The sequence below is a fragment of the Egretta garzetta genome, unplaced genomic scaffold (genome assembly GCF_000687185.1).
Source record: "Egretta garzetta isolate BGI_Z169 unplaced genomic scaffold, ASM68718v1 scaffold1628, whole genome shotgun sequence".
In the NCBI taxonomy this organism is placed as follows: Eukaryota; Metazoa; Chordata; class Aves; order Pelecaniformes; family Ardeidae; genus Egretta; species Egretta garzetta.
The window spans coordinates 1-15,590 of NW_009260589.1; the positions used below are offsets into that span (position 1 = coordinate 1).

At 49.9% G+C, this 15,590-nt stretch overlaps 1 protein-coding gene across 1 annotated transcript in view; it reads left to right on the forward strand.

Moving 5' to 3' along the window:
- Positions 1-1,856: 1,856 nt before the first annotated feature.
- The window catches only part of LOC104131454 (fermitin family homolog 2-like), a gene marked incomplete at its 5' end in the record, with an annotated part of 16,489 nt that continues 2,755 nt past the window's right edge, over positions 1,857-15,590 (forward strand). The window contains 13 exon segments of the mRNA XM_009644617.1: positions 1,857-1,889; positions 2,333-2,558; positions 2,702-2,804; positions 3,140-3,247; positions 5,113-5,247; positions 7,270-7,319; positions 10,118-10,242; positions 11,513-11,619; positions 11,915-12,136; positions 14,393-14,413; positions 14,945-15,069; positions 15,297-15,395; positions 15,397-15,430. Coding sequence (XP_009642912.1) covers positions 1,857-1,889; positions 2,333-2,558; positions 2,702-2,804; positions 3,140-3,247; positions 5,113-5,247; positions 7,270-7,319; positions 10,118-10,242; positions 11,513-11,619; positions 11,915-12,136; positions 14,393-14,413; positions 14,945-15,069; positions 15,297-15,395; positions 15,397-15,430 — 1,388 coding nt within the window.

The window sequence follows — 15,590 nt, forward strand, 5'->3', positions numbered from 1 at the left end:
GGCTGGAACTTTCCATGACATTGCCTGCCACAGGCAAATTTTTTAAGAGAAGCTTCTTCTGAGATGTTTCAGATGTTTGGAGAAGGTGATGAGAACATCCAAAGGGAAGCTTTGCTCACCTGGAGCAGGCACTCGAACAGAGGGATGTCCATGGGAAAAGCCGCCCGATTTGGGGCAAGAAGTGGGTTTTGCTTTTTTTTTGGTCTGGTTAACACTCAGCCTTGTCTGCTTGAGCCACGGGAAGGTTGAGGCTGGCACGCTGCGAGGGCGGATGGGGAGGAGGCAAGAGCATCTTTTGGGATGCAGTTTATGGATGGTGGTGGTGGTTTATTGCCAGCTCTTGTTGGGCTGCTCTGCTCCAGCGTAACAATGTCCATGGGGAGAACACGTTTCCGCTGCTTTTACCATCATCAAATCCCAGGATATTTCAGGTTGGAAGGGTCTGTAAGGATCATCGAGTCCAACTCCTAAAGTACGTGGTATAAGTATCTGGCAAGTCACCCCCAGCCTTCTCCTTGCAAGTGTGAAGCTTGTAGGTGAATATCTCCATCCCTTCATCGTTTACGCAGCTTTTTTGCTCCTACTCAGTTTTGCTGGGTCTGTCTCAGTGGCAGGTTCCCACGGTGCTTACCGGTCCCCAGACTTTTTGTCAAAACATTAATCCAGACCGGGATGCTGGCAAAACTAGCAGGAGCATTAAAAGCATCCAGTTTTCACATATATTTCCCATCCTATCAGGCAGTTTAGAGTCACATTTCTGTATTATTTACGTTTCTACGTTCCTATGTTGGCTGTCATTGGGATGAGGCTCGCGATTCTAAAAACCACTCGTTCTGCTCCTGGAGATGCCCATGGCAAAAAAATGAGAGTTTGGAAAGGTTTTTCTGTTGCGTTGGTCTTAGATTTTCCCAGATGTCTAGCTCAGCTTTCTATCATTTCTTGAGCATTCAGGGAGGAGGGGTTGTTTGGCGTCAGGAGCTGGAGGGTGGCCCAGGGCGGGTGGTTCAGGGCCATGGCAGGAGGTGGCACAGAAGACCTTACTTCTGGCATCTCATCCCTGCTGCGCGCCCCTTCAACACCCTTAATACCTCTTGGAGGTAGAGTTTGGGTGCATTGAATTGTACGTCTGAACAGGCTCGTGATTTGAAAAGGACACAACTCTTTTCCAAAAAAGCCAGTTACTGCTCCTTCTTGGGACTGGTGCACAGGTTTATGCCCAGCAAATGATGCAGAGCTCGTTGCCCGATGTACGTACGCAGTGGAATTACTGACATTAGGATACGGTCGTTGAACCTCCCTTATTTTGAAAAAAATCCATGCTTTATATCCTTAACATAAAAATCAATGCTCCCTTGAAACAAATAGGGACTATTTAGTGCTCAGCTATTTTGGGATATGAGATACCAAGCCGGGTCCACTTTCTTCTCTTCAAATTTGTAATTTTAAAATGGGGTTTTTTTGGGTCTGCTTTGAGCCTGTACAAGCTGTAAAGCTTTAAAAGGCTTGGGAGCAATGTGTGCTTCGGGATCAGTTTCGCACCACATCGCACCACTTGCTCAGCATATTAATACCGAATTTGTTTGGCCATCTCAGCAAGCTTTTCCGTCCGTGAAATGCCGCGTTTCCGTGCCCGGCTGTTTCTTGTAACACGAATAAAATAACTGTGGAGTCACGTTGGTTGCTTTGCCTGCCGAGTCCACCGGCACTGCTGCAAACACTATGTTTGGGTGATTAAACCTCACCTGTGCTATTTCACCCTCTTCCAAAAATGCCGATTTTTGGCTTCTGTCCTTTCCTACTCTCCCGGTGACTTTCTCTCGCCTTCTCACTTCCCTCCTTTCTTTCCCTCTCTATAGGCACCGATATTCTTTACATCGGCCCCGTCAAAGGTGAGCTCTACCTCAGTAGGACTTTTGTGCTCTGCCTCTGGTCTCTTTGGCCGCGCCCTTAGTTTATTTTCCTGCTCCTCTAAAACTTTTGACTTCCAAAATCTTTAAGCAACAGGTAATACCGGTAAGTCGGGGGCCGTTCGTGTCCCAGGTCCTGCAGAAACACAGGGGGCAGGAGTTTCCCGGTGTGGGAGAACTGCGCCTTTTCCCATGGATTGGGGCTAGAATGAGTTTTCCATCAGTTTTGCTCCAGGAGAAGAGCTGAGAGAGAGGGGCAGCTTTTCATGGGAAAACAAGCAGGGCAGTGTTTTCCCATTGTGGGAAAAAAAAAAGGGAAGGTTTTTCATCCGCTGGCTTTGGGTTTGTGTCTGAGTTGGCTTGGTTGGGAGCAGGCAGGGCTTGGCTGTCAGCTAACTCCCAGCTTTTATTCCTCTTACCGGTAGGAAACATATATTCGAGCCCAGGACTGTATAGCAAAACGATGACACCGACCTACGACGCTCACGACGGCAGTCCCCTGTCACCCACTTCAGCCTGGTTTGGTGACAGTGCCTTGTCGGAGGGGAACCCGGGCATCCTGGCCGTGAGCCAGCCCGTCACCTCCCCAGAGTCCTTAGCAAAAATGTACAAGCCACAGGCGCTGCTTGATAAAGCCAAAATCAACCAAGGGTGAGTTAAGGATTTGTTTTTCTGCTCTTCTCTCTTCTTTTTTTTTTTTTTTCAATATGCGGTTTTAAATTGCATTCTTGAAAGCATCATCACGACATCACCGGAGCTTTTTGTGTGTGTTATCCCCTGTTGACGATTTACAGATGGCTAGATTCGTCCCGATCTCTTATGGAGCAGGAGGTGAAAGAAAATGAAGCTTTGCTGCTCCGGTTCAAGTACTACAGCTTTTTTGACCTGAATCCAAAGGTACAAAACTATTTTACTTACATCTTGCAGGCAAAGGCTTCGAGCAAAGGATGCCTCTGTCTCTAATGTGCTTGTGTGTTGGTAAATCCTCCACAGCTTTGGAAATTGGTCTTGCAGGCATCAAACCTGGCTCTGCGTGCTCCCACGTACCGGTTTGCTAACGCTTAGGTATTGCTAGAGATGCTTTAAGGGCTGCTTAGAGCCACTCTGCTTCGGTGGCAGAGGCTTTTCAGTCTCGGATTGAAGTGTTACGTTGAAACGAAAGGTGAAGTGGTTTGTCTTGAACTGTGCTGGTACCTTTTACAACCGGTCCGTGTTTTTGCGCTGTGCCGTAGTACGACGCGATCAGGATCAACCAGCTGTACGAGCAGTCCAAGTGGGCTATCCTGCTGGAGGAGATCGAGTGCACGGAGGAAGAAATGATGATGTTTGCGGCACTGCAGGTAGGAGACAGCCCGACACGCTTACGTTTGTCCTTAAAACTTGCGCCTGTAGCTTTGCAGACTTCTCTGTTGACGACTATGGATTAACACAAGCAGTGAAGCCTGCTGTAACTGGTGTTTTAAGCCCCACCTGGTCTTCGGTGGGAGCTGGGACTTCTCGTGCTGGTAGAAGTCAGCTCGTTTCCCGTCTCCTAATCCTCACTTGAGCTTATTAGGTAATTTAAATATTTGCTGCTGGTTACTTCTCATGAAAAGGAACTTGGCCTTCTTTTACCAAACATGTTTATGTCTATCTTAACTTTTAGTTTTGCCCTTTTGAAAAATCCCCAGTAAGTACGCTAGGTTACTGAACTGTGTGTTTCTGGCACGCTGCCCCCCAAACAGCTGGTGATAATCTGTGGGTTTCCCAGAACTATTTATTTATCTGTTTTATGAAATACTTGGCGTGATTTGGCATAAATACTACACCTGCTATTGACTTCTGTAAGACGGATGGCAGGCCATTTACTACGTGTGGTCTGGCGCGCCTCGTCGCTGTAGGATGCAGAAAGAGCAGCCCCAGCAAGAGCAGGGCTGTCTGCTCCTAGGGCCCCTCCTAGGGAAAAAAGAGTGAAAAGAGCAATAAAAAGACTCCGTTTACCTCTTCGAGCAGTCCAGAGTGGGTTGGGCATGGTCCTTCGTGAAAGATTTTATGGGTGTTTTGGGTTTCTGGGGTAAAACCAGATGCAATGCATCCTCTCAGACTGGAAGGAGTGGCTGATGCGCCGGAGAGTCTTGCTGCCATCCAGAGGGACCTCGGCAGGCTGGAGAAACGGGCCAACACGAACCTCATGAAGTTCAACAAGGGGAAGTGCAAAGTCCTGCCCCTGGGGAGGAACAACGCCAGGCACCAGTGTGTACTGGGGGCCACCCAGCTGGGAAGCAGCTTGGTGGAAAAGGACCTGGGGGTGCTGGTGGACACCAGGTTGACCATGCATCAGCATTCTGCCCTTGGGCCAAAGAAGGTGAATGGTGTCCTGGGCTGCACTGGGGAAAGCATTGCCAGGTGGTCAAGGGAGGGGATCCTTCCCCTCCGCTCAGTGCTGGTGAGGCCACGCCTGGAGTACTGGGTCCAGTTCTGGGCTTCTCGGTGCAAGAGAGACATGGACATAGTGGAGAGGGTCCAATGAAGGGCCATGAGGATGATGAAGGTCCTGGAGCATCTCTCCTTTGAGGAAAGGCTGAGGGAGCTGGGACCTCAGCCTGGAGAAGAGAAGGCTCAGGGGATCTTATCAATGTATATAAATACCCAATGGCAGGCTGTAAAGGAGATGGAGCCCAGCTCTTCTCAGTGGTGCCCAGTGACAGAACCAGCAGCCATGGGCACAGACAGAAGCGCAGGAGGGTCCCTCTGAACATCAGGAAACACTTTTTTACTGTGAGGGTGACCAACCACTGGCACGGGTTGCCCAGGGAGGCCGTGGATTCTCAGTCCTTGGAGATACTCAAAAGCCTCCTAGACGTGGTCCTGGGCAATGGCTGTAGGTGGCCCTGCTTGAGCTGGGGGTAGGACCAGGTGACCTTCAGAGGTCCCCTCCGACCTCAACCAGTCTGTGATGCTGTGCAAAGAGTAGCTCTGCCCTGCGGGGTCCGGAGCGGTCCCTTGGGGTTTGTACCAGCGACTCTTCGGACTGAAAACAGCCAAATTGGTCATTCCTGACTCGACTGCACTCAGGTCTCGGCGCTCGCCGGGCTCTGCTCCCACAGAGGGTACGGGTCCCGTTTTCCACTCTGCTTCTCAAGCGCAGCAGCTGTGTCGTGACGAGCCCGCGGCATCCGGCAGATCGCAGGAGCATCCTGGTGAAATGCTGTGCCTTGCCTTTCAGTACCACATCAACAAGCTGTCCATCATGTCCTCAGAAAACCACCTGAACAACAGCGACAAGGAGGTGGATGAGGTGGATGCTGCGCTGTCGGATCTGGAAATTACTTTGGAAGGTGGCAAAACGTCGACGATCCTGGTAAGGGTTGCAGGCACGCGGTGGCAGGGTGGCTTGCGTGTCCTCTCCTCACCTTGCACGAGACAGGAATAATCACCCCAAGCTGGGAATTTTTCCAGGCACCCAACCTTTTTTATTTCCTTCCTCTCCCTTTTTTTCTATTCCTGTTCTTACAGCATGAGAAGGTTGCCCACAGCCCAGTGGAGCAATGCAGAACACAGACCCCGATAATATTTTCTTTAAGATAATATTTTTTAAAATACCAAGGGGTAGTTCTGATGGGAGGGGACCCCAGGAATTGTCCGGCATGGGGCCAGCGCCAAGCTCTGCTCTGAGCCCTAACGTGGCATAAAAACCTCTTGGAGCACATGCACGTATTGAACCAAAGGCTTCATTTAAGCTTTAAGACCGCCTGCTATTTTTTGGGTGTTTCACCTGCTATTTTTTGGGTGTTTACAGTTAATTTAGCAGGGAGAGCTCAGCCCATCCCTCGTGCCCAGCTCTGCATTGCTGCAGAAGTCAAGTGCAATATCACATTTTTCCTCCTGGGACCATAAAACCAAAATGGTGTTGGCAAAGTCCTGGAGGAGCCAGGATCTTAACTGCACCGCCCCTCCTGCACCAAGCTGCCTCCTGGTGAAATAATGGAAAACTAAATTAAAATTCATTTGGTTTCTGTTCCCGCTACCGGCTTTCCAGAATACTGAATTCTTCACGCTGAGGTTTCTCTTCCACCGTTTCTAATTCATGGCAAAGTTTTACAGCACCTAAAACAGCTGCCATGATTTTCAGAAATAAATTACACTTATGAAACCCGGTTTTTATTAGACTGGATTTTAGCCTGGAGTGTGCTATGACTCTATTTCAGAGGATTTCATTATTTTTTTTTTTCTGATATGCTCTTTTAACACCGGTTTTCCACCTTTAAAAATGTAAAGCCCAAAAGAAGGAGTAGGTCTGGTCAGGCTTGGCGCAGCACAGCTTTTCCAGGCACTTTGCACATTTATACCATCTCTGAGTTTCATTTTAAGTTCTTTCAAACCCTAAAACCCCTGAATTTTTCCAGTCTTAGACTTCATATAATTTTTTTTAAGGGTTTACGAAGGGTCTTTTTGAAGTTAACATCCATACTTAGCCTGCTTTACTAGCATTAATAACAGCAGAGGTTTACAATATGAACCAGTCGCCGCAGGGAGAGCAGCATTGCTTCGGTGCAACAGAAGTAGTGACAAGTTTTTATCGCCAAGAGATCTTTTACAATTTCTTTTCAAAACCAGGCTTAAAGCACAGTACTAAGGAGTCAGTCCCTGTCAGACAGGAGCAAAGACGACGATGATTCATCAGAAAACCTCCATCCCTTTCCGTAGGGGTTGCTAGCAGTAGCCATTTCCAGATGCATTCGAGTAATTGAATACAGATAATGGGCAATTACTGGATTGTTTGCTTAGATTCTGCATTTTTTTCCCCTGGTATCTATAAACAGCATTGCTCAATGCAGGCGGAAAGTAAACTGTCTTGCTACTGGAAGCTGTCTCGGAGCAGTCTTTGCTTTTCCTGTCCTTTGAAAACCCTTTAGCTTAAGCTCGTGGGGATTGCAAGTGCCACGCTGTGTATTTTGCTTGCGCACAATGTAGAAATAAACTCAATATTAAAAAAGCCGGGGGGAAAAAACCTTCCTAGACTGTCAGCAAGCCCTTCCCCAGTCCTCCGTGGAGGTGCAGAGCAGCATCTTCTCCTTTTGTTTGGCGCATAAGGAAATAACTAAGGGAGGAGAAAAATCCCTGTGCGAACACGAGCCGGTGTGACTAAAACCTTGTCCTCTGGTTTCCAAGCAGCACTTCTGTGTGATAGATTTTTCTCTGCTTGCTTCTCCCGTGGAGTGGATGGGGCTTTCTCAGGAGCACTGTCATGACCCCCGAGCCCCAGTGCTGGCAGGTGAAGCTGCCACGGGCTTCCTCCCCTGCGCTGCATCTCTTCCCTCCCGGAGCCACCACCCCAGCTCCGCTCGGGCAGGCGGCTGAATGGGATAATTTCTATTTTCAGGGTGACATCACTTCCATCCCGGAGCTCGCCGACTACATTAAAGTCTTCAAGTAAGTGCTGATGGGAAGAGGTGCTTGCGAAACTGGTAAAGTCTATGAATAATTAACGGTCCTACCGCCTAATATCCTCTTCTTTTTTTTTTTATCTCCTGGCCTTAAGATCTTGCTGCACGCTGCTGTGTTATCTCATGTGAAAAGCCACCCAGCAATCCACAGCTCAGCATCTGTGCTCTCTTACTATTAAAACACTTTACTTCCTTATCCCGTAGCAGTCGCTAAGTATTTCACGCCATTTGAAATATCCGATGCTGAAGTTGATCGGTTGTTAAATATAAAACCCCGGGTGTTTTCCCACTATCACCGCCCCGGTGGGTACGGATCCCTCCAGGAGAGCCTGCTGCATCCCGTAGCCAGCAGCACATGCCGGGATATTTCTGTAACGCAATTAATGCCCGTGAAGTAATCAAGTCATCCTAAAATTAGGATTGAAACCTAGAAAACTGGCTCAGATACTTTGCCTGGTTTGCAAGAGGCTGGATAAATTCTAAACAGCCGTGATCCCGGTCTGTCTGCCCTCTGCTTGCCAAAAGCAGCAGGTTAAGCCGACTGTGCTCCTCTTCCAGCTCGCTGAGGATTTAGGATCTTTTTTTATTTATTTTGTTTTGACTTGGATGGTTGTAGATGGAAACCGAGAACGGCAGCGTCTGGACTTTGAGTAACATTTTGGCAGTCGCGACCATCTTTTTGCAATTTACTGCCTGCTGCAGTGAGGGTTATGGTGAAAGTTCTGGAAACTGGAAATAATGATGAGATTTCACAGCATAGAGAAGAAAAGCAGTAGGCAGCGACATAGCTCTGGAGCAAGCCTTTATTTTATTAGTCGCTTGGTTCTGGAGCCAGAACCTACCACTTCTGTTCTGAAAAATGCTTTCTCCCTCTCCGAAGGCAAATTAATAAGGTCTCCACGTCCGTCTGGGCTTGCGGTCTGTCTTAACTGGGGCACAGTTTCAGGGCTGCAGCCTGTGCCCTGCACCTGAGTGGGTGCTTTTTCCCATCCTTAAACAAAAAAACAAACAAAGAACTTGCTCTTGCCTTTGATGTGCTTGTTTGCCACTAAAGTTAGGCACAACTCAGGGAGCTAATTGCTTGCAAGTCGGAGTGCCAGTTGGTGGGGCAGGAGAGATGGAGCAGCAAGAAGCTGCCGGTTCGTCGCGCGGTGCAAGCCCAAACCCCTGAGGTTGGGATTTGAGGCTGTCCTGCCACGACGGGGAAGCACAGAATTGCCATTTGCTCCTAAAAATGAGGGCCAGGTGGTATTTTACTGCCAGAAACCCAACATAAATGACGCGATGTTAGGAGCTGGCCCAGCTTTGGATCTGCCTCTTGTCACGCTTCATTGGGAAGGAGCTGCAATATATGTCCCTAATATGCCTTATATATAAGCCCTATATATATGTCCCTATGCCTGGGGTTGCCACAGAGACTCAGGATGTTTCTCTCCCCCCCTGCCAGCCAGTTTACTGCCCATGCCAGCCAAAATGCCCTGCCTGCACTTTAAAGGAGCCCCCAAAAGAGCTCAATGTGGTAAAGACGTCTTAAAGCATCGTTAGCGAAGGATTTTGCATCCTTTGCAAAGGATGGGAAAAACTGCACACGTAGGGTGGCTTGGCTGGGGGTTGGTGACTTCTTCTGTAGTGGGAGGCAAAGGAAATTGCGGTTGTAAAGTTTGCACGGGGCAGGGCTGTGTGTGCCAGGTCTTTAGGAGGAGGAAAACCAGCAAAGGCAGGAGGAGGCAGCGGATGCCCCGAGCTCAGACGTCCATCACGGGTGTGGGAGCAGCGGAGTTCAGGCAGACGCCGTGTTTCTCCCCCACCTCCCTTATTTCCCCAAGCTCTTGCTTGGAAATGAAAGTGCAGAGCCCCGAGGACAAGCAACTGGGGCCATTGCATACTTGATCCTTACAGACGAGGGTTGAGGAGCTGTTTCTGGGATGGAGAAGTGAGAAATGCATTGCAGTGAGAAACTGCAGATACAGCCTTTGAATAAGGTTTAGAAATTAAGGGGATTTAAGAAAAATTAGGAACTTGCAGCTCAGCGAAGGTCCTGGGTTCGTGGTGGGATGAGCAGGCTCAGGGTACCACCGTGCTGGGTGGGGCTTGCAGGGTTGTCGCGGCTTCTGCAGAGTCGGGCAAAATCCGTGTTTTCCATAGGAAGGGACTGAACCATTTCTGATGCGGAGTATTTAAAAAGAAAACAACATGCGTCCTCATGCGTGTGCCTGTCTGACAAGTCTTTTGTAAGTGCCGCTTCCCTTCAGAGCTCAAGCAAAGGGGTTCCAGTTCAGTGTGGCAGGTGAAGAGGAATATTTTGCAGCAGTTCATGGACACGTCAATTTTTGTAATACAGGTCTCCAGCTCCCCCCACCTTGGCCCAAATCAGTGGGGCTTCCATGGGATCGAAGAGTCCAAATTTGCAATTGCAGCTCAATTTCTTGACCCAACACATTGTAGTGAAGGGATGGCGAGTGGTGGCTGAGCTCCCAGGCAGGGGTCAGCCTCTTCTTCCTGGTAACGGGTGATAGGGCAAGGGGAAATGGTCTGAAGTTGTGCCAGGGCAGGGTTAGGCTGGACAATAGGAAAAATTTCTTCCCCAAAAGGGCTGTCAAGCACTGGAAGGGGCTGCCCAGGGAAGGGGTTGAGTCCCCATCCCTGGTTCTATGGTTCTGTCCCAGGGGTGGGCATACCCCAGGCTGCCGACACCAGGTTTTCAAGGATAAAATGAGTTTCCCAGTGCAGCAGCTTTGTTTAGGAGCTTAAACCAAATGTAATGTCCCTCAACCTGTCTGGCAGGCCCAAGAAGCTGACGTTGAAAGGCTACAAGCCATACTGGTGCACCTTCAAAGATACCTCTATCTCCTGCTATAAAAGCAAAGAGGAATCCAACGGGACTCCTGCACACCAGATGAACCTGAGAGGTAAGAGAATAGTAAGCGGCGCCGCTGCATTTTATCCCAGTAAAAGGCTGCTCCTCTTGCATCTTGTTTTCCCAGTGATTAATCTTCTTGGCATGCTATCCTAGGGTTGGGTAAATACGTTTAAAGGACTGAGGGTGACTGGGTTTGGCAGCATGGTGTATACTTAAACTCCTAGAAAGTGATTGCGTGTGGCCCCAAGGGAAAGTGCTGCCAGCTCCCCAATACCGTGGGGAGACAACTTGCCCTTCTCCTTTTTGCCGTGGCTATCCAAAAGGATTGCACTAATTCCCACGGTGGAGAATAAGTTTGAGAACACGCTGCGCTGAAGAGAACAGCCCGTTCTCTTCCTCCACTGCCTTTAAAGTTTTTTTTCCTCCTCTCCCTGCTGCTGGTTGCGAGCAGCCTCGCTCGAGCGCTCCCTGTGAGCCTTGCTCATGAGTTTTTAAATTCCTTCGGCTGCTGGCGTTTCTTATGTCAAGTTAAAACATTCTTGCTCTGGCAGCCACCAAAAAGCAGAAAGCCCTTTTTCTTTTTTTCCCCCCATGGAGGCCGGAGGCAGATGTGATGCCAAGTGACCTCAGGCTGCAGTCAGAGCAAAGCCCGGCCCGCAGGACCTTTTTGGGAGCTTTGAACATATCTGCTGTGATGGCACTTTTAAAAAATCTCGGAGGCGGCGTTGAAGCGGTGCCCAGGCTAACTGGACTCGTTGGGTTCATCCCCCCCCACCGCCCGGTGTTTATACAACCGCTTGCAGTTCCTCTCCAGACACCAAAAGCGGGATGCTCACGCCTCGCCTCTGACTATAGCAGCAATGTGCCTGGCCGAAATAACATGTAGGGCTTTCAGGGTGAGAGTCAGCACCCATCCAGCCACTTTTTCCTACCCTTTCATGAAAATTTCAGGGTCGTGGAGTATTTGCCAGCCATCAGGTCCATTCACCAGGCCGAGCAGGACCTATGAGATGAACCCCGTGGGCATGCGTTAGCTGTGGCTGCATTGCTTTCAGATCAGGTCTTGGTGTTTTCCCCCTTTTTTCCTGTTGCTTGGAAAAAAGAGACATCTGACACGGTTTTTGTCCCTGCTGCGTAGAGTGTTTATCCCATTGGAGGTGTGGTGTAAGACCTTTGCAGCACTGAGGTGCTGTTGGACACCCTTTAGTTAGAGTGCTTTGCTTTTTCTTTTCCTTTTATTTTGGGTTTGGGGTTTTTTTTCCCCCTTTTTAAAGCCCAGTTCTTCACACCCCTGTTAAACAGTGGTTCCCTCATTGCAGGATGTGAAGTTACCCCTGACGTGAACATCTCTGGTCAAAAGTTTAACATCAAACTTCTGATTCCGGTGGCGGAGGGAATGAACGAAATCTGGCTTCGCTGCGATAACGTAAGTTTATGGCTTGGACCAGCCTTCCCTTTGCCCTTTGCCCACCACCAGCTCACGCTCGGATGTGCCATGTAGCTGGTGTTAATTAAAAAAAAAAACCAAAATGCACCCACACATGTCTGATTTCAACGTTCAGCGTTGCATGTGAGCACGCTCATGTATTTGGAGTAGAAAATCCACCCCTGCTCTTCCTTGGCTTTGTCCCATGGTCGCAGTCTACGCGTTGGTTGGGTTTCTGCCCTTCTCCGTGTGTCTCCTGGGGCTGGAAGGAAAACAAAGGCTCCCCAGAGATCAGGAGACGCAGTACGCCAGCTGGATGGCCGCCTGCCGCCTGGCCTCCAAGGGCAAGACGATGGCCGACAGCTCCTACGGCATGGAAGTACAGAACATCCTCTCCTTCCTGAAAATGCAGCATTTGAACCCAGACCCGCAGCTGATCCCAGAGCAAATCAATACCGACATTAACCCCGAGTGCCTGGTTTCTCCTCGCTACCTGAAAAAATACAAGAACAAGCAGGTAGGTGCTCGTCCGCTCTCCCCGCGCGGTGTTGGTGTTGGTGTGGACCGGCCTGACTGTGCACCCATTTTCGGCGGTAGCTGGTGTTTAACACTGCGTGTTTTGGATGCTGTCACTTAATCACATGCACACGGTTACTAAAATGAAACGCCAGCTGAAGTGTGTGGTTTCGATCCAGCACCTGGGGATGGCACCCACGACCTCAATTATGCCGCACGTTATGTGACGGAGCACGTACACAGCCTTGGCAGCGGGGAACCATTTATTTTAAATACATTTAAAATTCATTTACATTTATTTTAAGTACTTTTGGGGAATGGTGTTCGCCCCTGCTGATACCGAGCGACGGTGCAGCAAAGCATGGGTCAGCCGCCCCCGTCTCTCCCCGTGCAGACGTAGCAGCGACGAGACGAAATCAGTCCCTGGTGCTGGGATTAAAACCCCTTCCCTTGCACAGAGCCCGTGCAGAAATCCTCAGGATCAGTGGAGTTAGAGTTGCTTGCAGTGCTTTATCCAGACTTGGCTCTACTGCGGTTTGCATATTTCTCTCTTTGCTTTTCCACTACTTCCAAATGCCAGTCCTTGAACCATTGCTCCATTTTGAGTTGCTGTGACTTGCGCTTGAACTCCACGCTGCCTTCGGCCCGTGCATGAACAGGGCTGAACTGTTCTGCACTGGAAATAAATGCATGGCTTTCTGAAAGACATTATATGTCAGGACAGCAGCAGAAATAAGTAAGGCATTGCTCCGTGGCCTTTCGGTGACTTAATCGTTCAGCTGCAGCTTCGCAGCCTGCGTGCTTCGGGCTGGCTGTGGCTAGATACAATTTCTCCAAACCCAGAAGAAGGCTGCAAGTCAGAGAAGCAGGAAAAATATAACTTTTTATTGGCACAGCATGATGATTTCCTGGCAGTGGAGTTACATTTTATATAGCCCTTATTATTCTTCTGAATAAGCCTTTATATCCACTTGGATGGAGGAGAGGCTGCATAAATATACCATTTTAACATATATAATACCTTCTAGGCTTGAACTCAGTAAAATGGAGGCACCTGGAAAAATATTAGCTTGCAGAACTTGCTTACCGTGCAGGTATCCTTGTTATAAAAATAACATCCATCGAGCCATGGGGATGGGCACGAGCCCTCGCCCTGCTGCAGGCTGGGCCAGCGGCCACGTTGCAGATGCCCGGTCCCCTACAGACATCAGCTGAACACCAGATTTAGGCTTTTCCTTTACGGCCGGAGGCAGAGCTTGCAGCAGCGGAGGACGTTTGCCAGCGGCACACGTGCCGGCATGGGCTGGGAGGGATGGAGGGATGGAGGCTGCGGGAATGCAAGGAATTCGACCGCAAGGGTCCCTCCGTGCCGTGGCACAGGGTAAGGAGGGGGAGGAGGTCGCGCAGCCCGTGCCGAAATGGGACTGGCAGCGGGCCTTGCTGTAAGGGGGATTTATAGAGGCGCTTGGTCCCACACCAGCCCCAGCCCCGCGCGGGTGGCGTGTGTCACCATGTGCCCTTGCGGCAGCCTATGGTTGGCACATTGGGCTTGGGGAGCGCCAAATCCTAAATGCAAAAAAAAAAAAACCAACCAAAAAAACCCCCCCAAAATAAACGTACTTACGGCTCTCAGGTACCTTGCTGGGGTTCGGTGTCGGAGCGGTGTTCAGCCGGCTTGCGAGGGCAGATGTGTCCCCAGAAAGCCCCCGGGGCAAGGCCACCTCCCTCCGCACGCTCCGGCTGTTGTTTTCCTCCAGCCGCTTGGTACCCCGAGCAGCATCCCTGGCGTTTCTCTGCACATCTCAAATACTTGTATCGAGCTACGGCGAGCTCTTGAGCTTCCCATCGAGCGTCCTCTGCGAGCAAGTGGGTTTCAGTTTGTGCAGAGGCATGGAGAGAAGCGTGAGGACATGAATTCTCCTCTGAGCCAGCAGCTTCACCCTCCCTTTCATCCACCAGCAGGACCAAAGCCATCTCTACATGATGCCAGCCAGCTGGGACCGCACCGGTGCTCAGGCAGGGCCGGCATGGGGGGCGAATCTCTGCTGGCTTGTCCCCTCTCCGTCCTCACGTTCCCTTTGGCTGCTTTTCTCCCTAAGAAATTGTGCATGTGTTTTTTTTTTTTTTGCTTGAACTTTGGTTTGCAGTTTAATTTACACTTTTTCTTTGCTTTGTTGCCATATTTCTGATTGCTTTTTTTTCTTTCTGCCTCCTTTTCTTTTTTTTTTTTTTTTTTTTTTCGCCTTGCCATCTACAGCCAGGCTATGTAAGAGACTTGGTAAGTGACAGCAACAACAAAATTAAGAAATTTAAGATAAAACTTAAAATAGTCTAGAACCCCTTCGGTTTGGAGAACAGTAATGAAAAAACTAACACCACCCACACCCCTCCCCGGAAAAAACTTGGACCCTGTTTGGTTTTTATAATGGTCCCCAGTGATTTATGCTGCAAAAGTAGAAACCCTACACCAGAAATTTGCCCCGCCGTTTGCTCACATCCTGCATCTTAAACTAAACGAGCCCGTGCGGCTCTTCGCCTCCAGACAGCTCAGGTCTACATTTGCTTTGATACGTCTGGAGATGCGAAGCAAAGGCAGCTCCACCTTTATCAGCCACGGCCGCGGGCTTTGAGCCGTCGTAGCTGAAATAAGGCCTCGGGGTAGAAATCATCGATTATCCGCGTTGTCCGTAACCGCGCTGGCTCCCAAGCGCCTCCCGAGCGGTTACCCCTTCGCGTGGCAGCGGTGATGCCGCTAACGAGTCGTTGTTGTCCCCCCCCCGCTAAAGCCAGTGTGTCTCGCCGCCCACAGATCACGGCACGCATCCTGGAAGCCCACCAGAACGTTGCTCAGATGAGTCTCATCGAGGCGAAGATGCGATTTATTCAAGCCTGGCAGTCGCTGCCCGAGTTCGGCATCACGCATTTCATTGCAAGGTCGGTTGGGTCCGCTGGGCAGAACGGGAGGAATTCCATGAATTAATGTGGAGTACGTTAAATACGCAGCACATCGTTCGCTGTGGAAGTTGCACCAGAGCTGCAATTAAAAGCATTAATTGCGTCAGCTTATAGAAGCGATTTTATAAGTTAGCTCAGCTGCTGAATTTAACAGGCGTAGCCGTGAGTCGCGGGCGGGCGGTTTTTAATCCCTCGCCCTGTCGCAGGTTCCAGGGGGGCAAGAAGGAGGAGCTGATCGGTATCGCCTACAACCGGCTGATACGGATGGACGCCAGCACGGGCGACGCCGTCAAAACCTGGCGGTTTGAAGCAGTGGAACGTGAACTGGGAGATAAAAATGGTGAGCTGGCGTTGTACCCCACAGCCGCTTTCCCCCGCTCCTGTTAATGTGAGACGGACGCTGCTCTCGGGGCTTTTTTTTTTTTCCTATAGAATCATAGAATGGTTTGGGTGGGAAGGGACCCCTAGAGGTCACCCAGCCCAACCCCCCTGCAGGAGCA